Source organism: Spea bombifrons, chromosome 2, assembly GCF_027358695.1.
Source record: "Spea bombifrons isolate aSpeBom1 chromosome 2, aSpeBom1.2.pri, whole genome shotgun sequence".
Lineage (NCBI taxonomy): Eukaryota > Metazoa > Chordata > Amphibia > Anura > Pelobatidae > Spea > Spea bombifrons.
In genome coordinates this window covers 10,081,952-10,108,014 of record NC_071088.1, presented here as the reverse complement: position 1 = coordinate 10,108,014, position 26,063 = coordinate 10,081,952, and the positions used below count along the sequence as shown (strand labels likewise).

Genomic DNA, 26,063 nt, shown 5'->3' with positions numbered 1-26,063 from the left:
CTATATAATGTCTAGCAAGTGTTTGTAATCTCAGAGCCAGGTGAGGGAGATCATAGGATCTACTTTCACTGCTCCACTGGCACAACAGGGGGCTCTTGTATTATGGGGGGGCTAGGACGAGAACCAGGAGAACCAACAGAGGTAGGGGTGTGTGTAAAGAATGTTAGTGTCTCTGTGTGGAAGTATGTTAATATGTGTGTGCGTGAGAGAAAGTATGTTGGTGTGTGTATGATTGTGTAAATATGTCAGTGTGGGGAAGTATGTGTGTGAGAAAGTATGTTGGTGTGTTTGTGTATGTGTGTGTAAATATGTTAGTATGTGTGGGGAAGTATGTTGGTGTATAAAATAAGATAAGTGTATAAAAATAGTTATCGCATGTATATAAATAAATTGAAACTTCCATGTGAACTGGACTAAAGATGTGTTTCTTATACATGTGTACATGTATGTAAATGTGAATATTACATAGGCGCGATGTAATGGGGGGTGTAAAACATGGGCGAGGAGTAATGATGAGGTGTAAAATATTGGGGAGATGTGAAGGTGAGGGTTAAACCAAGATAAGAGAGAGGTAGTTTAATTAAAAAATGATGGGTGGGGAGACAAACTGAAGTAGAAAAAAATGAGTTAAATAAAAAAAAAAGAAAAGAGGGAAAAGAGTTAATACAAAAAAATACATCGGGAAACATCAAGCAGAGTTCATAAACACATTTGGGGGAAAGAGTATTAGAAGGGGAACGATGCTATTTTAGCCTCAATTTTGCACATTCCTTGAAATTCTCACCAATTCTTTGCTTAGTGAATAGACCCCACAATGTTTTATGTTTTTCAAGTTTATGACTGTAAAAATATAATTAAAAATCCTTTTATTTACTTAAATGACATTATATATTTTTAAGCCCAGCACTGACACAAAATGCGCACACGCTAAAGGCCTCTACCATTCTTTTAAAGTTTGTTTCCTTCGAGACACCCTGAAGACGGGAGATGTTTTGTAGAATTTCCGAAATTAAAGAAAATCAGAAGATCAAAAAAAAAATCACGGTTTTTCCATGTGTATATCCTCTTAATTATCTAGCCGAGGATTCTTTAATTAAGCGTAATTCATCACCCATTGAAATACCCACTCATATGCGGCGGTTTCCTAGAAACCACACTTTAAGAACAATGACATTTTGCAACCTGAATTTCTGTAGCTGCAACATCATTAAAAGCGATTTCCAGGAGGGGAAAAAAAATAAAAGAAATTAGAAGCGTGACGATAAAACAAAGTATATCCGGTATTAAAGAGACGGCCAACCTGTTTTTTTTCTCCAGGTAAAAAAAAGAAAGCAAATGCTGATTTTGTATTATGTAAAATCCCTCAAAAGTAACCCAATCATAGCACCTTATACCAACAGGTTTATCATTAAAAAAGTAACAAGAAAATCCTAGTTAATTATCCTTACCTTGAAAAAAGTCATCGTTGATCCATCTCTTACGGCTCCATATTCTATCTTTGTCTGTTTCGCCAAATCATCTGCGGAATCTATAGGCGACTCCATCCTCTCCACGGTTAAGAAGGCCGCCAGATTTGCAGTGTAGGAGGATATGATGATCAGGGTGAAAAACCACCATATGCCACCCACTATTCTGGTGGAAAGGGCTTTGGGCATAAGCTCTGATCCTGTCGTGAGACATAGTCATGCGTAAATCAAAGCGGCACACAATGCATTCACGATTGGCACTGGTTTGGGACAGGACGCCACGGACTTAAGTCTACAATTAAGGGATGTTTAGTGACAAAGGTTATGAAAAATATAAGCCTGTGACATGTGTCCCATATTGATAAAAAATTAAATGTTTCCATTTTTTGAGCAAAAAACAGCTTTTTCCCTACTGGCAAAAAAAGTCCATACGATACACGGAACTCTTTTAAACTCCTAGATTCCTATTGGCTGGTTAGTAAGGGATCCAACAGCCAATAGGAATTTAATGCAAAATTATATATAAATTTATATTGTAAAGTTGAAAATTTGTATTCTACACACTTTTGGAATTTTTTTTTAATTTTTTGGGTTTTTGGGCTGGTGAGATAAATGAGGGACCCAGCAGCCGATAGGAATCTACAGCAAAATTATATTTTCCAAAATGTATATTCGTTGGAATATTTATGATGTAAATTTTAGAATCTGTTTTGCAGACATGTCTAGGATTTGATGAAAACGAGAGAAGTAACGTTTTGTTCAAAAATGAAAACCTTTTCCAAACGTTTCAATGTTTATTCATTAACGTTCCTTTATGTTTAATCACATCGGTGCAATGCATCAGTCAGGATAAGTGATTCCATTCCAGATCTTTTAATAAACTAGGTTCTTCAGCTTCTGTAAGTGAAATATAGCTTTCTTTTAGCAGAAGAATATTTGACTGCTCTGCTAACAAGTTACTTTTTTTTTTTCTTGTCGATCAGGTTGCTCTACACCTTGTCAGACACAATGAAGATACTCAACGTCAAGCCTGGCACGAGATGCAAAATGTTTACACGGAATGCACGTTTCAATTAAATGGCAAGCAGCTGAGGTCCCCTGAGTGCCTTAGTATCCCATTAACAATGAAACCATACCGATTTCCAGGTACCAAACATGTGTGTGACTCACAAGAGCACTTGACACCAAGTTCCAACGGCACCTTGCTGTGTTTATCTAACCGTTATTACCTGCCTTATTGTGTTGGCAGTATTTGTTCTACGCTTTTTCTTTTACAATGTGATGTGTTCTTATACACACACACACAACAGAGAGCGCTTAGGTTCTTCTTTTAAGCCAAAAACTGGTGATTATGTGTTTCTGCGCTGATCTCACCACCTTAACGGGAACACTTCTGTAAAATCTTGATTCAATGGAGATATACAATTGGGTTTTTAAGTCATTCATCAACATCGAGTCCCATGAACCTCATCTAACCTGAAACCAGACAATGATAGGAGAGGATTGTGAGAGTTCTAATTCAGCAATCATTGTTGGAACCCTCAGGGTTTTTTGGGTCTGGGGGAAGCAGGTTTAGCGATGGCACCAGATTTGAATGTACTTGATGGATTACTTGCGGTTGAAAGGAGGAGATGGGGCAGTCTGGTAGAGAATGGAGTTTCAAACAGACGGGACAGAATAACTGCGTTAAATGTAGTTTAGGTTTGCAGATTATAACGAAAACTTAAGGAATCTAAACATTTGCATTTCTTTGGCATCATGGAAGCTCATGAACAAGTATATTTTAAGTTTTTACCTATAGACTTGATGGCAGATGCTTGGTGTTCCTGCTATATAAGTGATCCATTAGTCTTTTTTCTTACTGATAATTTAACCCAATTTACGACCCAATGTACTTTATTATGGGTAGATTATGTTTCCCAGAAACCATCAATAAAATAATTAAATCTGATAGATCAGTGAAATGGAATTAGTCGTATCATATTGCTTATTGCAGCACACGTCACTTTTTATGACTACAAATAGTCGAAAGGTTGTTGGTCGAAACTAAAATCTTTTTGGGGAACATTCATATAATGCATTTTTTTCATGTTTGGTTTTTCTGTGAGTTTTAAATAAATGGGATGGCTAAGAACATACCAAGACCAAGAACAATGATTGAAATGTGAACCTAGTACTTCTTGTAGGACTAGAATTCTAGAATTCCAGCTCACATGGACTAGAACTCTTACAGTGGTCCATAGGGTTATTGCTAATTTATTTATTTATTATAGGTAATTTATGGATTGAAACTTACAGGAATCTACTCACTAGCTCAGTATTGGTCAAAATTCAACTTGCCATTGTTGGGTGAATTTCCCTGCTTAATCACCTCACTGGGCTGATGCTTTATGGCAATGCTAATGAAGTCCGATGAAATACTGGACATTAGTTAGATCAACGACAAAAAAAACATGCAACTGTTTCTAGCAGAAATCTGGGTCAGAGACAATACTTGCTGTAGTCTCTTTAGTGCCTTTTTACGGCAGACATGACAGCCAATCCTGATCCAGACTTTGCTCACGCTCTGCAGAAAAGAGAAAGTCTGATCATCACATTTAAGAATTTAAACAAAAATGGCTTCCAGTCAAGCACAGACATCAAGCACTTCGGCAACAAGAAAAAAAAACATAACAGGGGAGAGACTGATTATTTTTTTGTTTAAACTCCATATGTCGAGACCCTTCAGCTCTGGAGGGATATGCCTGTGGGTGCAGTCCAGGCCCTTCCAGTGATGAACGGGTCAGCGAAGGACCGCTGGCGATCACACGTACCACACGTTTTGTGCATGGAAACATTTAGCCTCAAATGACTTTTTTTTTGTTTCTACATCCTGAAAGACAGAAAGCAGAGTCTGGTTGGGGCTGACTGTCATGTACCCAAGGTAGTGGTAACGAACAGACTGCATCCCACAGTTTGCTGTGGATGATGGTAAACTCCAAAGGCAGGATCAGAGACACAACCTCGGGTACCCCGGCCACTGCGGGCTTGGACTCCCATGACGTCCAACCATCAACCGATGGCCAGAGGTTCGGCATCTTTGAAAGTATGCTGGCAGTCGAGCATCATGGAAGTTCTAGAGTCGGCAGTACCCAGGTTGTCCATATCTTAAGAGGACATTACACATGGATAGAGGAAAGGAGGCATTCGAGAGGAGGCAACGACAGCTACAAAACCTGCCTGATACTGTAAAACCTCATACCGCTTACTCAAAATTTATATTATATTATAACATTATTCGCTATATGATCTGATTGAATGGACTAATGTTGCTTGTGCAATTTAAAAACAATCTGGATGAAATCTGAGTTGTGTTTCTAGCTTTATTTGGCACATTCTATTTTATCTTTAGTAATCTACTTGGAGATCAGTGAGCCATCTCCCAAAAATACATGCACATAAAGGCTAATGTTATCGGGATCACCCACAACGTTTTTCTGTCCTGCTATTTCTCCTCTTAAGTAGGCAGACAAAAAAAAAAAACAAATGTTGAGAAGAAAGAGAAAAATGTTTTAAAGTGGGATCTTTGAATTTGCTGATCACTTCTTCCAGAAAAAAAAACAACACATGCTACAAAAATAACTGGTTTAAGTCCTAAAACACAAATTATCACTGAGATGGGAAATACCGCAATCCTTTACATATGCCATTCATTAGTGACCCCTCCTTTGAAATTTGTAGTTTCTATATGGACTCATGTTATAATGTTTGAGTTGAAATCAAGTAATAAGTGCATCAATCGTTTAAATGCTCATTTCTCACAACACGGAGCTATTTTTGAGCATTTGATATGCTGTATGATGTGTTACTAATCCCTCCTTTCCTACTCTTGGAGATTGTTTGCTGGTTTCTGCAATGACCTGAATACAAACAAAAGATCTAGATGTTTCTGCTCGTCTTCTAGTATCTCTACAAGTCAGAAACATGCTGAAGGTGAGTTTATGAAGGTGGCTAATGCACTGATTTGTGACAAATACCCAGAAGAATGAGGCAGACCGGTCAACATTCCAAACGTCTTGCCATATTGACGTTATCCCCAAGGTCTTTTTCAGTGCTCTAAAGCCAATAGGGACCAAAAATCTAAGTGAACACATCGAGATCTCATGACTGCCCATAGAAATGTGCACTTAAAACAAAAAACCTAGATCCGAAGCTTAAAGGACCCCAAAACCAAGCAAATAAATACATTATGCGTCGCTTCACACTTCCCATTGTGCTCTTTGGTCTTTGAGTCCATCAGACTTGCCTCAGGTACCAAGATTGGTTAAAATTTCTTTATCTGGTTTCCTACGTTTTTTCCTGTTACAAATCTTTACATTACGTTATTCATGCCCCCATGAAAAATGTAATTTTCTTTTTTAGGGGAATCTCTTTGTACGTAGTTCAGGTTTATGCCTTTTATTATGAGGAACATATATTTTATTGTATCGACGTCAGCCAGCCATTCCTGTAACCGGCTTTATCACAGACGTCTTTATTTAAACTGCCGATACGGCACAAAAAAAAAGATCAGTTAATGGCGCATTTACAAACTGGACAGCGCCGTAATCCACTCCTACACAAGCGGAATCTGTGTCTGGAATTACGAAGGAATGTGTTGCATTCATTCACACAAATTACAGTGAAGTATAGCAGATTAAAGAAATACAATTATTCATGATTGATGGCTGAGCAGAAAAAAGCCAGAATTTCTATAATGCGAAAATACTCGTATTCTATTTATATGTCTAAGTTTATGCGTACACACCTGTTTGCAATAATTAAGGTGCCTGTTCATTCATTTCAATGAATTACGTGTTTGGTTTTCAGTCGTGATTAATAATCAAGCTAATCATGGTATTAAATGCCAAAGGAGAAAAGACGTTAGGTGTGTTTTTTTTTTTTTTTTCTAATTTAAAAAGTTTATGTAGTTATGTGTTACCTTTAAGTGCCAGGGTTCAATCAACTTCCCTCTGACACTTAAAGGCTTAAACGTTATTCATTATTAGAGTGAAAGCCTTGCGTCTAACTCAAGCTCACTGCGCTATCTTTATAAAGAAAATAACTTCCAGGACAAAGTGATAAATATCAGCGCTATGGAATTTGATGGTGCCATATAAAACAATAACTAATAATAATAATAAATATGGTGCGATGGCAGAGAAACCCAATAGAATCTTGGTGCAACCTCCCTACATCTTGCAAAGTTGTTCTGTTATTATGACCCCGATATTTGTGCTGCTATCTGTCTCTTAAAGGGGTTTTGGGGTCTCTATATTCTATAAAATGTGTGGGGGGTTTTGCCAAGCTAATATCAGGGTTTACAGTATATAAAGAAGGGTCACATGGTGGAGTTTACCAACACAGAAGCCCCGAAGCAGACTGTGGGATGTGTGTGAGAAGGGTTTGTGACCTGTATACCTTGCTGCATGAGAGCTCCAACGCCAAACCAGAAACTATTAAGCAAAGTGAAATTATTTTCCACCACGTCTGAGTCTGGGTTGCACGGGTGTGGGTTATACCACTCGTACGGCGTGAACCTGTGGTTGTTAACAGAAACAGTCTGTAAACATCAGGAAAGCAAAGAGAACGTCAGAGAACCTGCTAATGCAGAAAGAACAGAGAGAGAGAGAGAAAGTGAGATCAACGCAAATGTAAAGCATAGACATAAAAACTGTTTCATTTTACATTCTATCGGTGCAGGCAAACATAAGTTTTATTTACAGTCGTATAAGTAGTAGTGCAAGTTATGTGAGGACATAAGCATTTCATGGCCTAAGGATGACAAATGTATTGGGTATAGGCAAAAAAGAGCAAGTCTGGTTCAAAAATGCTGTAAGAGGATCGCTTAAGAAGAAGTCCATTGGCTGCTATGGTAAGTCCGCCATTATTATGACTTTTGCACCATGATTGCTCTTTATACATAACCCCTAGTGTTTTGCGATGAGCTGCTTGCATCCATCTATTTTTTTGGTTTACGTAGCAACAATACGTATGTAGCACTTGGATATGTGCATGGGGCATCACAAACTTCCCAGATATCTTCTAGGTCCCATTATTTCCCATTTTAGCACTACAAAAACACACTGTTTGTGCCTCCAAGCCACTGTGGGAGTCTAAAATGTAGGATGATGTAAGAAAGTATACAGCATCCTAGGAGCCACTGTTGATCCCCTGTGTCAGGATGGACATGTTATGTGATCCCATGGAAAAAGTGAGGCTAAGTGCAAACAACCAGAAAGAAAATCACTGAGGGGGTGAGTGAGAGGGTAAGTATAATGTATGTGTGAATCTATGTCTGAGTGAGAGTGAATGCATAAGTGTGTGTGTTTGTGTGTGAGCATGAATTTGTATGTGTGTGAGCATGAATGTGTATATGTAAGTGTGAGAGAGGGACTATGCGTTAGCATGAGTGTGTAAGTGCGTATGTGAGTTACTGGGGGAGGAAAAGGGACCTGGCTTTACCCAATTCCCAGTCTGTGACCCAAGGATGGTCCTAGTGCCATGTCCATGACATAGGTCATGTATGCCTCTTAGTAAGATCCTTGTTGTCTAACTGGGACCCATCTTGTGGAAAACCCCCATAGGTTCTATGTTATGCTGAATTATACTATTAAATTAATTGTGGCCCAAACCTTTATTTATTATTATATTATAATGTGGACAACATCAAGTTCAACAAGTATATTGTAGCCCTATTTGAGTAGAGATTAACCATCTATTTTTGAAAATATACTTTTTTACAGTTCTGTTGAGAATATAAATGAATCACTATCAAAACAGAGAATCCAAAATTGTCTCTTTATATTAATATTTATTCATCTTGAAGCCACTGTCTTCTGAAGAAGCTGACTGAACAGGAAGATAAAGGTAATCGGTGTGAGATTTGCTTTCAGGGAAAGTATTTAATCCCAGATTGCTGTGGACATGTATTATGAAGTAGGGAAGACTCTTTGAAATGACTAATATGCTCTAATATGCTCTTTTAGTAAAGTGTGAGTAATTTTCATGTCACACAAACAAAAATATTTATTTGCCAAGGCAAAAGAGGTCTACAGAACTCCGGTGAAGCTCCTACAAACAATCAGGTTTATATTAACAATAAAAGCTGTTAATAGCAAGTTCTTCAATAGTACACAAAAACTGGTTACTGAAGAACAATCTGCCAAATATATAAACTGTCTCAGAAATAATAAATGGTGTCAACTGGCATTTTTAATTTATTCTTATTTTTCTTCTTTCCCTGCTATCCCTCGGTCCATCATTTTTACGATTTTGCAATATCACCTAAAAAAAACCTTCATATGACTCACTAAGCTCGGTTTATTGCAGCCCGATGTTTTCCATTTCTACACTTTTTTTGTCCATTTCCCTCAACTTCTCTCCTACATCTCTCATATAGAATTCATGTAGCCTTTGGGCCTAGGAACAAAACAATGACTAAAACTTATCATTTAATGCTTTCCAGTAAAATTAATACATTTATGGGCATTTTTCAATTTGTTTGTGTATAAAGAAAATACCTTTTTTTCTTTTGACAAGGCAGTCCGCTTTTCTTTTACTTTTAAAAAGACGTAGTTGACCATATGGTGTATATATAGTATATATATATATATATATATATATATATAGTATATATACACTGAATATTCAAATAGCATGTGAACTTAGGTATCTACTCAATATGTAAAACTTCTATGATGATCATGCCCAGTGGGATAAAAGTTTTTAGAGTTTTTTTAGAGTTCCTCACAGAAGCCAGAAGACCCACGGTTCTTCCTGTCCTCAGGGTCCCAGCGGGGCATTTTTAGTACCCCAGCCAACAGGTCAACTTATATAATGTCAACTAGGCCCCGAAGCAGCATTGTCCCACCAAGGATTTGCCTTGTCCTATGGCAAGACCAGGCCGGCCCGTCTTGTTTGAAGGAGGAACTGTTGCCTTCCTTGTTTCCAGGCTCCTGGTACTAACTCTGTATTAACTCCACCGATATAAAAGAAACCCCGCTTAATCTAAAGCTCTAAAAGCATTATCCAGGCAAACCCAGTAACTTAGCCTTTCTCAGTCTAGAGCATTACAGAAACATGCCCTCCAGCTATAGATAAAAGGAGCGTCAAAGGGTATGTTTAAAACTGCATATTCATTTGAATTTCCCAATTAATTAGAGAGGGGGAAAAAAATGATTTCCCTTTAATCGTGCGGCAATAACCTGAGAATAGCGATCTTTGTGTCTCCACGCAGTAACGTCGGACCGTGTCTGTGGGATTTGTAATTACAGAGCTCCTTTAATTGCCGATGTCACACCAAATACATTTTAATTACTGTTTCTACATTATGATTAATCTCTGAATTTATTAACTCTTATAACTCAGGGGGCTTACTTTAGCCGAAGTAATGAAACCAGATTGCAATAAACCCACTAATTAACAAGTAAATATTCGGAGATGACTTTCAACGTGCTTCGGAAAATGGAAACAGATTTTAGCTTTATTTTTCTTTTTATATTAAACATTACACCAGGTTTATACTAATTTGATGGGGAAAAGGCTGAATTTGTAAGAAGGTTCATGTAGGGCTTGAATGCATCAAAAATAATTGTTATATATATCAAAACTTATATCAAATATATCAAAACTTATTGATGAAATTAGGGCTTTATTGGTAAACAGCTAAATTCACCAAAAACATGTTTTTAGTATCTATACCAAAGTGGTTGTATGATATATTACAAACACCACAGACATGATGAGCATTATGGACATAAAAACACTATTTTGTTTATTATTATTAATTTTTTTACACTATGCTCTCTGGCGGTTGTCAATTATAACATCATTATAGTATACCTAATTTCTTAGTACAAATCACTGCGGAAAGCGTCGTATTCATTATGTAATTTAGAATGTTGCTAAACGGCAGCACAGGCATCTAATTAAAATATATTAATATACTGTATTATAAAGGTAGCGGGGCCATCCCTTGATATAAGTGTCAGCTTTCGTTATTTTCATTAAGTATCCCTTGATATAAGTATCAGCTTTCGTTACTTTCATTAACAAATAATATTGCACAAACTAGAATGCAGGCGACTTACCTCGCAATGACAAACAACACACAACTCACTCCCAGACAGGCCAGTAACACATACATCCAGATGTCAGGAGAGAGGGGATTGAGAAAGGAGAATACGCCGGGATTTGTACCATTGGGCTTCCGGTACAAAATGCTGATACCCAGTGTCATAAACGGCTTGGAGAAATCGATCACTTTCTCCCTGACGTAGGTAATGGTAAGAGGCGCAACCGCCAGATCGGCCTTCTGTCAAAAGAAGAGAAATCGGGATAAGACACACAAAATGATAGAGCCTCAAGCTAACATTTCAAATGTTCAAAACAAGAGAGTAATTAATAGACTTGTGCATTCGTCTTCGGGCGAACATGGAAACGAACATGAAGAGTGCGTTTTTGTGTTCGTTCCGAAGACACGCCGAAGAGAAGACGGCGGCGGTAAAACGTAGGCGAAGACGAAGACACACACCACGAAGATCTTCGTGATTGTCTTCGTCTACCATTCCCCCCCCCTTCTAACTTACCTTGTCTTCGCGGCTTCGCGGCAGTTCCCGGAAGTGGAAATCCGCAGGTTCGCCGTCACAGGTTACAGGGCAGTGCGAATGAGCCTATTGGTCGCCTATTGGTCGCCAATAGGCTCACTCGCACGGTCTTTGTAACCCCTGACAGCGAACCTATGGATTTCCGCTCCCGTTAACCCCTTCGATGCTGCGTTATCTTAGGCTCACTTGCACGGCCCCTTAACCCTTTAAAAAAAAGTTAACCCCTAACTAATTGAACAGGGAGGGAGACCAGTGGGATGTGCCGGGTAAGTTGCAGCATTGGGGTTTTAAAAGTCTGCACGAGCGACCAACAGAGTCGCTCGTGCAGACTTTTAAAACCCCAATGCTGCAACTTACCCGGCACATCCCACTGGTCTCCCTGTTCTATCAGTTAAATGTCCGTATGAACGACTTTATTGGTCGCTCGTACGGACATTTACCTGATAGAACAGGGAGACCAGTGGGATGTGCCGGGTAAGTTACAGCACCAGGAGCCTAAAAGTATGTACGAGCGACCAACAGAGTCGCTCGTACAGACTTTTAAAATCCCAATGCTGCAACTTACCCGGCAGATCCCACTGGTCTCCCTCCCTGTTCAATTAGTTAGGGGTTAACAGGGAGACCAGCGGGATCTGCCGGACAATTACGGCACCAGGAGTTTAACAGTCTGTACGAGCGACCCTATTGGTCGCCAGCAGGGGGCTCGTCTGCCATCAACCAATGGCAGACGAGCCCCCTGCTGACGACCAATAGAGTTGCTCATACGGACATTTAAACTCCTGGCGCCAGAGCGGCTTTAACCCCGTATTAACCCCTTAACCGGGGAAAACGAAGAAAACCCGAACACGAAGAATGTCCGCGAATATTCGCCCGAAGAGAAGACAGGAACAGGCGAATATTTTTTTTGCCGAAGACGAACACGAAGAGCCCCCTGGTGCCCAAGTCTAGTAATTAAAAAGAAACCGCTAGTGAATATTTTCTGTATGAAAGATGTTTTTTTTTTATATTTTAAGTAAACATGTAAGCATTGCCATTCTTTAGTTCAGAGATGGTTGTACCTTAAATGCAACTATGGTAGGCATTCTTGGTACTATACTGGGGTGTCCAACACAAAGACTCTACGTATTTTAAATATATGATCTCCAAGAAGAATTATTGGAAGCCCTTAAATACATGTCAAACATTCAACAAAGGGCATGATGCCTGCCAGCTCCCGTCATAAATAAATACGTAATAAATCTTGGCTTCTCTCACATGGTCAATGAGTTCCCTGACCATTCCGTTCCATTCTCCTTTGTCATTCTGAGCCCCGTATTTGCCATCAGCTACCAGCCTGACTTCATAAATGAAACCCAGTATGTTTGAGAGTTCTTTTAGTAAATCCAGACAGTAGCCCTCAAATCTATCATTTCCATAAAGCGGTTTGTCAGACTTCTTATACATGACATACGGGTCCTCCTGTAAAAAAGAAGAAATAAGACATAGAATGTAAATGTGATTCACAGGCAGTAATTTGCTAAACGATTAAAGGGATGGGGTCCCCGACAGCCCCACTAAAGAGAATTGCATATTACAGTACTCTGAGTACCTTATTATGCATTCTAAAAAATTAAATAAAGCCCTTACCTATGGTCTGACAATTCTTGCCACTGATTGACTACTTGAAGCAGCCAATCACTGGCATTAAAAATGTGATTGAAGTACAGACTTTCATGTTACATTTGAAGCTATTTACATCCAAATTGGGAATTACAGTAATTTTCATCCATAGTCCCCCATCCTCAGGAGCTCAGAAGTAATTAGACAAACAAAATTATCATTCCTAATACTTGGTTGAAAATCCTTAGCAGTGAATGTCTGAAGTTTGGAACCCATGGACATCACCAATTCCTCCCCAGTGGTGCTTTGCCAGGACTTGAAGGAGGCTGCCTTAAGATGCTACTTGTTTGTGGGTCTTTCTGCCTTCAGCTTTGTCTTCAGCTTGTGAAATGCATGGTCAGTTGGGTTGGGTGAAGTTAGGCCACTGAAGAAATGTCCACTTCTTTTGCTTTCACAGAATGTTTTGGGTCATTGTCCATCCTGTGCTGTTTGGAAGCATTAGGCTGAATCTGAGCGGATACCCCTATATACTTCAGAATTCATAGCTTCTGTCAGCAGTCATATCTTCAACACTAGTGCCTCCGTTTTTGTTTTCTGGCAAAATCTAATCTGGCCTTCTTACTCTCGCAGTTTACCAGTGGTTTACACCCTGTGGTAAACCCTCCGTATTTGCTTCCATGAAGTCTTCTCTTGATTGTAGACTTCTGCTATCATCCACTAGTTGCCTTCTGTGGTCGCTCAGGCCTGTTGAGGTGGAAGAGCTCACCAGTGCGTTCCTTCTTTTTCAGAATGCAGCATATTGTTGTCTTCTAATGTTTTTTTTTCCTATCTCTCTGATGGGTTTGTTTTGGGTTTTCAACCGAATGATGACCTGCTTTACTCCCCTTAACAACTATTTGGACCCAGCTTCTAAATACAAATTCGACATATGAAATCAACCCCAGACCCTTAACTGCTTAACTGTTAATTAAATAATGAGGGGACAGTCCGCTCCTGGCCATGAAACGGATTCTCACTCAATTCTCCACCTAATTTTGAGTGCCTGAAAAAGGGTGGTGGGGGGGGCATATACGAAAGATGCTGTAATCCATAAAGCATTCACACAATTTGGATGCAAATGCCCTCAAATGAAAGCTGGAAGTCTATACACGGACCTGACTGTTTATGTTATTCTAACGATGTCATAAGTAAGTTATTTAAATACATTGGTGTTAATTAAGGTCCCTATTTTAATGAACGATTTTATTAATATATAGAGGGAATGCCCCATCCCATATAAGTTCGTATGACAATTTACATGTAGAAATCTATTAATTCATAGCTGTTAAAGAAAAAAAAAACTCCTTTTCCTGATTTAGCACCCTTTTAAATCCATACATGGTGCAGATCAGGGGAAACAAGAAGAATATGATGAGAACCCTAAAAACCCGTAACAAGATGGGCTGGTATTTTCATTATCATAAATTATTTTAATTCCTATTTTGATTGATGTTTTAGATGCGTAAGATAGAAATTGGTTTCATAACAACGCTATTGTTTATCCTTTATCAATATTAAATCAAAATGGTCAAAAGACAAAAAATGTGTGAATAATAATCAGCAGGTTTTTAATGCTTCACCGTTCTAATTTGAATTTCTAGGGCATCCACTCTCTGTTTGCATTAATTCAGATTTTATTCAACACATCAACGAGTCTCCTTATTGAAGTAATTTGTTCAATTAAGCCGTAAATGGAGATTTCCAGCTAGGGATGGGAATCTATCTCACATTATGGATAATACTCATTGATCCTCCATTAGCTCGTGGTGCCGAAGTGCTTGATTGATCTACTGCTGAAATATCACGATAAGAATACTCAATGTAAATTGAGGGTCCATCGATTACATTTTTATTATTTTGAACAGCGTTCTCCATTCCGCAGATACCATAAGTAAATAAGTAAGTGCAGCATGAACGGTAACTATTCAGCCGTCCATAAATATGTAATAGCCTTCAGTGCCAGAGCGGACTTTATATAACAACAATGAGACCATTAATCAATATTGCTTTCCCTAATCAAATAATATATGTTCTCTTCACTTTCACCAATCCTAACCGTTATTTTAATGGAAGATAGTTGTTCACTGATACATTGGCCGGTTCTTACTTACCAGAATGGTTGTAACTATTAGAGTTCTGTTGGCCAGTGAATCCGTTATGTTGGTTGACTTGTCTTTAGAACCGTCTGTCATATTAAGACCTATGTTTGAATTCCAGACTCCAATCTACACAATACAAAACACTTACGTTAGGATCTTTGTTGGCTTCAAAACAGAATAAATTTGGAAAATCCGGAACAGTGGACATTAACGATAACGATGAAGGTGTGATTCACAAAATACATATCCCTAGGAGCTATAAGACAAACGGCGGCAAGAAAAGTTAAGGATGATGCCTTCTGTACCAGAAATAAAACTCCCGCAAGATTACATAACAGAACTCTGTTTGTAAGAATTCTGACAAAAGCCAAAGTATTTTTTTTCACCATTGTTGACATTTTCAAAAAACAAGACGTGTCTTCTGAGATAGACCTCATTTTTCACAGTTCATCAAAATAGTCAACAGTTTATTTTTTTCCCCACCACTGTTGGGATTTTCAAAACACAAGATGCATGTTTCCAGATATGAAGAGAAACAAAAAAAATGTTAAAAGATATGAGGAACTTTAATTTGAATTAAACGTTATCACCTAAAGACCATCACCTCCTCACTCTATGACCTAATGACCCCAACTTTGCATGGAAATAGATTTCACAGAAGATTGTATGCATATGTAGTGTGATTCAATATGTCTCAAAGTTTGGCTTCTGAAAGATCCAATCACTCATATCCTCAAAATCTACTGATTTTCTAACAATGTTGTGAAGAAACAACAAAAAAAGATTTTTCGTATCTACTTACACATTCCTTATTTGAATGGCGCACACTGACACCGACCTCATCATGCCAACCTTTTATACAAATTACTTTTTGTGGACATGTTTTAAATTATATATGTTACTTGTAACCCTACATTTACTAAAGTTGCTAACTTTCCCAGAAAAAAAATACACAAAAAACTGCATTAAGCTCTACCACTTTTGCTGGAGGGCTGTCCCACCTATCTACCATCTTCTCAGTGAAGTAAAAAGAAAGAACAGAATCTCCAAGGTGTGCTATTAGAGGGTTAATTTGTTAATTGATATTTAAACAGTCCCAGGGTTAGTCCAATTAGGAAGTTCCTTGGTATGATGGCCTCCACATGTGCCTATGGTCTATTTAGATCCCATTTAGCACTAGAAGGGCTTGATCTGGCGTCCCATGCCGGCACAGACCTCCATGGACTGCATCCATGCCCCTTAAGACACTGAGCGGTGGGATATGACATCATATCCGGGTGTTCCGTCGTGAGGATGGCGGCCACTGAGGGGGTAACTGGGGGTGTAGCCCCGCATCAGCATAGGGCAGCGGCAAATATGTCTCTGAGATTAAGTTTCCTCTAGCCTTATATACAGAGATTCCATTGCGCAATACAGACGTTCATTCTGATTAACTAGTTAAGTGTCAGCAAGGAAAGATTACAACCTAGAGGTCTGAATTCTTTGTATATTGGTGGTGATCACATTTATATTACAAAAACTGAGTGTTTTGGGGTTTTTTTTATATTTCTAGTTGTTGAAGCCCCCGATCCATCAGGTTCTTTATGGTTCTGCCAACGCTCTATATAATCTTAACTTCTACTGTAAAAATACAGCGCTGTCTTTATGCAGTACCCATGTGGTTGGCAAAAGACATCCACTCTTCTTCTTCAACTGCCCCATGAGAGATGACCTTGTCAAGCCATGATAAGTGAACTGGAATAATGCAGTTTTACTGCCTGCAGCTAGAACCAGTTATGAACTTTTATAAGTGATGTGTAAATTGTCCTGACCCTGAGGATTTTATTCCGCCAGCCGAGGCAGTTTTTCATTCCTTTTCGTAATCACAGGAAATTATCTTATTTTTTTTTTTTTTTGCTCATTTCGGCCTCAGTGTAACAGCAAAACAAATTTATGGTGAAGATACCTTACGTACGCGTTATGTGTGAATTTCGGAATCCGTTTAACAGCATGGAGTAAAAAAAAAAATAAAAAAAAATAAAAGAATCTTTGAGCTCGTGATAACAGAAAAATCTAACAAAACCCAATTAAAAAAAAGTCACAATTATATACACCGATCTGTGAAATGGCGTTGCTTTAATTGATTTGATAAAATCCCTTCCATTTTGAATTGTTCCGAATATATATTTATTTATTTATTTTTTAAATAAATATTTTGCGGCTACTCAGATCATTGCGGTGATAGAGTTTGTTTACTCCTGTGAGAAAAAAAAAATAGTTATTTCTCGGTTGAATTGCAATTGTGATTTTCTGATTAAGCCTCCAGGGCAATAGTCTTCTAACCAAAATGCCAACGAACAAGCTGGCTGTTACGACTGGAATGGAGGTGAAGAAGTCAAATTGCAAAAAAAAAAAAAAGTAAAAGGAAGAACGTCCGCTTCTTAACAGGACGGGACATAGAAGCTGACAGCAGATAAGAACCATTCGGCCCATCTGGTCTGCTTGCATTTCCCTGATGTAAAGACTTAAACCTTAATCAGTCCTTGGTTCTGTCTTAGGTTCAGAAGCCATACGCCTATCTAATGCATATTTAAATTCCCTCAGTGTATTACCCTCTACCACTTCCCCAGGGAGGCTGTTCCACTTATATCCCACCATCTCAGCAAAAAAAAATTATTAACATTATTTTCTTTTACTTAAAGCCCCAACAACTTTTGCAACGCATCTTACAATAAATACATTCAAAGGGTTAATGCAACACTACAATTCACAGACTAACACGAACCGTTACATTCCATCTAAGCCTCTGATCCTCTTGTTTTGATTATGGTCTCTTAATTATTTTTATGCACAAACTATAAATATTTATTATAAAGAATACTTTTTGACATAACGCAAAATAAACAATGGGAAACAAGGACATATGATGCAATACACCATTATCAGTCATATATATTGAAATTTATGTTGAAATGCTGTAGAATATAAATTCTGTAATGCTTAGAAATGATACAATTAGATTATTGTAAATTTGGATGTAAATTATATATATATATATATATATCACCATTATATTTATACATGTGACATTCTGGGCAGCAGAAAACTATATATGGTTAACGGCAGAAGCTGACAGTTTTTAGGGGCCATAGGGAAGGATTCATCTCTAGAAATCAGTACAAGAAGTTTTGCAATAGCAGTAAACTTTTTACGAGCCGTGGCTATCGGGCTTCTGGGGTCTAACAAGCCCTGCTGGGATAGATTAAGAGACAGAAGTCAGGGGGTTAAAACATTAGCCGGAAAACCTGGTTCTTGACAATAATAAAGAAGGCGCTACCTGTGCAGAACTTTTATTAGAAATACCTTCTAAACTTTTTTATAGATATTTACACACAACAGGCAGCTGCTTAAGCTTTATGGTTGGTGCTGAGTATGTATGGGGTGACGAGACCACTCTTACCAACAAAGATGCTGAATATAGTGGAATTTGAAAGAAAAAAAGCTTGTAACAACAGATTATACATATTGTAGTCTAATCTTATGACTACTACAAGATATTTTTGGATGGCATTTATATTCTGTGTATATATATATATATATATATATATATATATATATTACACACACATTATATTTATTAATACTTTATTCAACAAGAAGCATGACAAGTAAAATAAAATTGTTTCCAACCAGTGAGTTGGCGAGATGGGGACCGGCCGAGTAGTTATTATTGATTTATAATATATATATATATATTAGTCATGTTTAGTAGAAATTGCTAGTCCATTTAACCTTCTCAACATATCCCTAACTTTTTTAATGTAGATGAAGCAAACCCAGATCCCCTTTTTAGCTCAGGCCAATTTTTTGCATAAAAGAGAAAAAAAACCTATTTTGTAACTCAATGGGCAGTCAGAATAATCTACCAGCTGTATCAAGAAACAGATAAACGATTTAGCTGAAATAAGGTATATCTGTAAGGTAAATTCCATACATTTAAGGTCAATTTAGCATATAAAGGAAAATGCGTCATGCCATTATTCTAAGGAAATTCATCACTATGGACTAAAGCACCTCGATCGTTACAGAGCCATTAGGTATCCGAGAAAGATATTTAGAAGAAAAATAATGTACTTTGTTTTACACAATTAAATATATTGTAACATTAAATAAATAACATTGTGATACCGTCATACCCAGAAAACATTCTAAACTCCTAGAAAAGAGGGACATCAAGGAGGAAACAGGGACAGAGGGGTTTGGTTCTCTAGGAGAGATATTTCGGGGGTATGTGACTGATGGACAAAAATAAATACACATTACATTAATTACACCACCTTTTAGCTTGTTTGTTGTGAGAGCAAGCAGATAACCGTGTTACAGACATTTAATAAAATATTCTCTTACAGAAGTGGGATAAGTGTGAACGCACGAGATAAGGTTTTAATAGGACGACTTGATGCCATAATGAACAACTACTAACAACAAAACACATATAACATGTAATATTACACGGAAACACGGTTTATGGCATCAAAAGTATTTAAAAAAAACCCATCACAAATCAAGAGTCATACTAGCAGGTCAACAATAGACATGGAATGATACATTTTGACAAAGTCTGAGATTATCAGGTTAAATAAAGAAAAGTAAAAAAAAACACTTCCAATCTCAGCGATAAATTTGGAAGCATAAGTTCAGATACAAAACTCCAGCTCTTCAGGGGAGGACTGGCGCCTTCTAGCCTGGGGGCAGGTAAAGCCAAGTCGTCTCGTCGGCCCTTTGCCCCTGCCCGGTAACTAACATACGCACTGACACACACATATTTACACACACTTTCAGGTCACTCTTTAACAGTAACCACAGCAGCATTAACATATTTTCGGCAAAGCCTTAGGCCTGACCCAGGGCAGCGTCCCCAGCTGTGTCCATTGTGGTCGCCATACTTACTGATCAGCGACAGGATATTATGTCATATCCCGGCACGCCACCCCTTCAGGACACAAGGCTCCTCTGAAGAGTATGCCATGAAGAATGCGCTGGCTCAGCACAGTCCTCCATAGTGTATATGGACCAGATGAAGGAGATCAGAGGTCTCCTTTGTAACTAGCCCATTTAGCAATGGTGTCCAAAGAGCCTGATTGCCGAATAGGGCCTCCTGCCCCAGGTTTGGTTGCAGAGGGTCTGCGGTACCCCCAGAGCTACCACCCTAGGACTAGTTGGTCTCGGCTAGAATGCGCCTCTGCTCAGTAGGAGAAATAGGGATTGGTGATCCTGGGCCATCCCTGTGGTGGGAAATTATAGGCTACATAGAAAAAGGCTATGGTTCCAAATGTCATAATGTAGAGACATATGTAGACAGATTTTTCTGCATTTAAACCGGCTACTCGATAGCGCGGTAAATCATCATGATTTGATTTCCCTGCAGCACCCCATTCATTCTGAGGAAAGACAAATTTAACAACGAGGAGCAGGGATTTTAGAACCGATAGGCATCCTGTGATTGGGGCCTCAATGGTAGCTGCATGCAATCCTCCCGCCAACCTTATCCCTCGGGTATATCATGATTTCTGGAAACTATTAAGTTTCCCCATCCCTCTATGAATAAGAGGCAGGAGGGGGTCCGTGAGCAGACAGGGGGGGGTGCTTGGAGTCAAGGACTTCCCCCACTCCCCTGTGACCGACGTCTGCCATGGAGGCCCACCTATCAGGATTCATCTCCGCAGCCTCTTGAGTAATAATTAATAATAATTCCAATTTCAGTATTACTCCCAACGATAAATATCACATCCCATAATTATCATAAAACATATTGCATTTGCTGACAATTATCACTTCTGGATTTTAGTGGATCTTCCCCATTGTGTACATAATTATATTATATTATAATTATATATTATTATACTATTAGTGTGTATAGAAACAGACCAAACAAACACAACATAAGGTTCCATAAGATGATTATTACATGTCTTATAATTGCAGTTTATAGATATATTCCATGCAGAATTTTCTCAACTGGCTCTGAGCTAATTTAATCTACAATGTTCAAACAAGCAGTCAGTCACTTACATGGGGCTTTTAAAAATTAAAAGGGTTAAAAACTAGGAATGGTGATTATTCTACCTATTTTTTTATAAAAAAAAAGTATATGTTTTTTTTTAAAAATTTAATGTCACCCAATATATATTATAGTAATAGTTTATGTTGCAATGTGTTTTGTTTTTTATCACTGGGATACCTCGTTGCTAGCCCCTCTGGCAACAAGAGGATTATAAAATCATTTAAAACAGAGGAAATTAGGGGAAAAAAATCTCTAAAAGGTTAATATAAGTCTTCTGTGGTGTTCCTCGTGTTTTTTCCCCCAGAACAAAGCCAGTTGTGTATAAAATGATCCAATGAACAAGAAATAAAATAATCCTATTCTGGATATTTATTTTGAAATGGAGAATATGGAGTGACGTATTAACCCTTAAGGGGTTAACACATTTATCCTTCTTAATAAATTGAATTCCCGATTAGGCTATATTTATATATTTTTAATTGTATGAACAACCGCATACATTATATAAACACTGTAGGTGTGTATACATTTTTTCCACGTCCAAGCATATAATGTCTATAAACTGCGATTACAGAGAGCGTGGACGAAAAGAAATATACCGACACGACCAAAGGATTCTGTACATCACACGGGTATACAAACCTTCTTCCAAACTTTATTTAAATGATTAGACGTTTCCCCAGCAGCCTTGAGAAAATGAATAAAAACGTTGTTAAAAATAATAGCAAACCACAAGGATACCTACGCAAACTCACTGCGTTATCAGGAAAAAAACAAACAAGATTATTTGGTTAAACCTTTTTTAAAATATCACAAAACAGAAAACACACCGACCCAGAGACGGCAAAAAAACATTTCTTCTTAAAAGCATGCAATTTCTTTCCAAATAGGATTAAAATATTGATCATTACATGAAGGGCAGACCAAATATTTCCCCAATAATTACTTAGTTTGACTCAGCTATACATTGTCGGACTTAACCCCTTTCATTGCCAATCTGCTTTTTTTGCCCCTTCGCTCTAATATGCATACGGGGGAATCTCGCAGGGCTGCCCCCCAGAGGTCTCCATCTCGTGGCTGAGATGAGGGGACACGACTGGCCACACATGAAAGGAGTAGAGATTAGTTGTAACGTGAGCCGGACGTGGGTAGGTCACGGGCAGCGAGTGGGCAAGTACTGAAAACGGGATACTGAAGGTCTTCTGGAGTCTCCAGATGAAGTCTGGAGAGGTCCCAGGTATTCTAATACGTTTAATAAGTTTGTCCCTAAACACCAGTAGGCACTACAGAAACAAATCCCAATATAAATTTGGTTGGTCAAATACAGGTGAAACTGGGTTGCAATATAACGGGACATTTGCCCTCATTTTCTAGCATATACTGATTTTAGTTTGATATACTTTTAAGGTGCAATATTATATCCTATCTTACATCTACATCCCAATGACACTGGAATCAGTATCATGCATCACGATGTAGTTATGGAGCAACAGCCATTAGATTTACCTCCTCCAAGGAAATGCCGCCCCGTATTTATGGGATTTAACTCAATGTTCTTGAGTTGTATGGGGAGAAAAAGTTTAAGGAGAAATGCAATAGATAAAAGAGTGATGAAGGCTCTTTTGAGTGGAACTTTCTGGCCAAGCTTAGACCTCTGTGGACACAGCATAGAGCTTGCTGGGATCTACACCCCAAAGAGGTCACTAAATGTTCAAGTGCTTAACGCTATGACATTTCTCGCATGGTCTTGGGATCTTGAGCACATCTAGAGAGTCAGTTCTGTAGAATATATTACTTACTTTGCTACCTTCTAGGTGGTCGGCCCATCAAACAGTACCATTAGCTACAAAAAAAAGCATGCTGCCCTGATCCCCTTCTACTTAAAGAGGATTTTCTGGCAGTAGATGCCCCATACATCAGTCTCAGAGCTGGCAGTCATCCTATGCCAAACATTTGTCTCAACCCACAGCTCTGAAAATAATTGACAGATAAAACGAAGTAGAAGGACTCTGGGAAGCTTCCAAAAGAAGCAGAAACGATACTACTGCAGCTGTAATTTATACATATGCTGAATACCAGAACATTTATTCTGCAATCAGTTCTACGGAATCTGCCAAGAAAACAAAATACTTTCCTTAACAGTAAATCTCGGCATTGTCGTTCTGTTTTTAAAGTATAATTCTGTAACGAAACGTGTGGGTATTTACGAGATTGCTTCAGATTCTACCGAGGTCTTACCTTTACATAAACGACAGAGTTGCAGTGCTTTCTACCGAAAATTGTATTGTGTTAACGTTAAATACCTCCATCTCCTCCTTTTACTAAATGATGATTACTAAGGAACAACGATACAATTTCTCTGCTTCCTCTGAATTGTGCTTTTTTCCCTCATTTTGTACACTTCGCACTTATTTTGATGTGGCTGAAACACTAAAAGAGTGCGTCAACCACCTACGGTCCAGGTGTTGGGATACCCTAACCAAAGACGGAACAGATTTGAGCCCCTGGGAGCCCCATTAGTTACTGTCAACCATTCCAAGACTTTGTAGGCAGGGCCTTAGGCAGAAAGCTTAACTAAAGCCTAGTCATGGGTAGATGGGGCTTCTATTAAGTCACACTGACCTGCCCTTCTGCACCCTCCCCCCCAACCATGGCAAAAACAATGGGAGATAAACCAACATTGCTTACTAAGCACTATGCCTGCTAATCATGATGACATTCGGAGCAGAGACAAGCAAAGGTCCTTCATCTGCAATAAACTGCGATCATGCAGTCTGTTAAACATGATGGGCTTTGTAGTCCACTGCCGGTAGTAAGCCCCGAATGCCGGTGCGCTCTTCGGTTCTTTGCTGTAAGTCGATGCTAAAGCCATTAGTCTAATGTATTTTTGGTGTTGTCATTGAGCCAACGTGAAATGGGAAAGTATGAGAAACAGATTAATCCACACACGGGACAGAGGACTGGATTTGTCGAGAGAACAAGAGGAAAATTAGACTTTTTGCAGTTCCTGCAAATATCTTCCGTACGGCTGACATCCAGAGAAGGATAAACAAAAAGATTAATGTCCTGTAAGTCATATAGATGGCTAAATGCGCCGAGACAAAAGGCACAAAACAATGCCCTTGGAAAATGCGGATCCATAGGCTACATGGCATACATACTGTATGTACCACGCTTCTGAAAGTCAAACATGGAGCGGTGATCTTAATTCAGTTTATTTCAATAACCTTTATAAAAACGGTATGGAGAATTAGGAGCGTAACATCAAGCATAGTACATGGGGACAAAATAAATAAAAATATATATATTTTTGTAATTTTTGATGAAATCTACTTTTAAGTACCTCCAACCAGCATGATTTATTTATATACGTATATAAAAAAATGTTATTAGGACAAATAAAGAACAAAATGAATAACAGTCTTCTGGAGATAACCTGATTTGCTAGTTTGCAAGGCTGAGACTCTTACTGGTGCGATAGTGGATAACACAGAGGAATGGCTTTAAATGATCTGATATTAATGTCAGCTACACCGCGAGATAGGAAATAAGCGGAAACCTAAATGAAAACATCTGACATTCTACAAATACAACTACAAAAAGCTTGCAAGTTTCCGTAGGAATCCTTTGAATGGAGAAAGCGAAACATCTCAACTCAACACATTCAGTTATATCGTGAGCTGTTTCTTTATGTTCTTCAAACACCAGGAGCCGGCGTACCTCAGCAATGATCTAAAGCTCAGCGCTTTGCCGGAAAGATGACTTACTTCTGAGGCGACGGTTACGCCAGCACAGCACAAAGCTAACGGGGTAACATATTTGGATGACTGTATCACATCAGAACAGCACGTGAGATCACTTCCGATCAATTCCCTAAACCAAACATTGTCCCTTTTAGATAAATATCACACACCGGCTCCAGCCAAACTAGGTTGGATTTGGAACAAAGTTATACCATTAGAGACCCAGAGGAATGTAGATGATTTTGATGCGTCTTTGAAAATCTCATGAAACTCTTCTCCCATCTCACCTTGCGTGATACCTATTTTAGAGATATCATTACATCATAGTTTCTTTTCACATACATCATAACCATTCCTATATATCACCCACTGCATAGCTGCACAATCCTTAAAATAATATGTTCTCAAACCGGTCCAATACCCAATTCCAGAGATCACAGTCATCCCTATCATCACATCACTGGCTATTTCCCAGATCTTCTGCTGGCGAAGCTGGCATATAGACCAACAAAGCGCTGAGTATTATATATTTTTTATGGCCATATCTACCTACTATAACTTCTGTCTGGGGCCATCTTAGATAGTAATGATTGGACACACTGAGTATTCTATAAAATTGAGGAGAATCTTTAATACTATTTCTGTTTTCTTCTGCATTTGGACTTTTTGCAGAGAGTCCTTAAATCAATCAAAATAGAAAATATGTTTTATTTTGAACTGGGAACATTTTATATGTATTTGTGTATTTCCACAATGTAACCATGTACTGGTTTCAATGTAACCGCGAGATGAATAAAAGTCTGTATAATGCTTTAACCAAATGAATGGATAAAACATTGGTGTAAAATCCAAAGCTTAGGTGTGATAACATGTGACTGGCTTTATATTTATCCATTGGAATGATTATGTATAATAAGGTAAGACTCGCAGTAGCTGATGGAAAGAAATATCTTTTCCATACACTAATCTCTCCAAGGCACTGACCTCTGTGATTGAGTTAAAGCTGCAGTTTTAATTGCGTGCTTTTATTTTTATTCCGGGAGGAGCGGTTAGACGGACTTTGTTACAACAGAGTTCAAAATGATTCGGTGTCAACCTGAAGGCATCGCCCATTAATCATGTCCAAAGAAGGTGGATTTTACTATCAAATTCTGGGAACATTGCTCTTCCAGATTTTAGCTGTGACAGTCATTGATTCTGATGAAAGCAGAGTTAGCAACTGGATTCGGTATTAGTTATACATGTTTATGGGGGGGATTTTTGGGTATAATGATAAAAATTTGAATTATTCTTGCTGTGTTTATAATCATTGCAGTAATTAAGGTATTCCCTTGTTATCAGTCGCAATTTTACATTAGAGAGTTTTAGAGTAGAAATGTATACCTCCCAACAGTCCTGGTTCTGATTCTCAGGCCCTGTCCAGGGTCCTGGTTCGCTCCCCAGTTGTC

General features: G+C 38.4%; 1 protein-coding gene across 4 annotated transcripts in view; it reads right to left on the bottom strand.

The window, feature by feature from the left end:
- GRIK1 (glutamate ionotropic receptor kainate type subunit 1) overlaps positions 1–26,063 on the bottom strand; it is a 132,101-nt gene that overhangs the window by 16,892 nt on the left and 89,146 nt on the right. For 2 of the 4 annotated variants that reach the window (XM_053456788.1, XM_053456787.1), the window contains exons 9-14: positions 21,515–21,559; positions 14,842–14,955; positions 12,347–12,550; positions 10,577–10,800; positions 6,906–7,024; positions 1,449–1,666 (exon numbers count right to left, since the gene is read on the bottom strand). In XM_053456788.1, the coding sequence (XP_053312763.1) occupies positions 1,449–1,666; positions 6,906–7,024; positions 10,577–10,800; positions 12,347–12,550; positions 14,842–14,955; positions 21,515–21,559 (924 nt within the window). The remainder of the gene's footprint in view (positions 1–1,448; positions 1,667–6,905; positions 7,025–10,576; positions 10,801–12,346; positions 12,551–14,841; positions 14,956–21,514; positions 21,560–26,063) is intronic. The other 2 variants (XM_053456790.1, XM_053456789.1) reach the window with 1 other exon arrangement.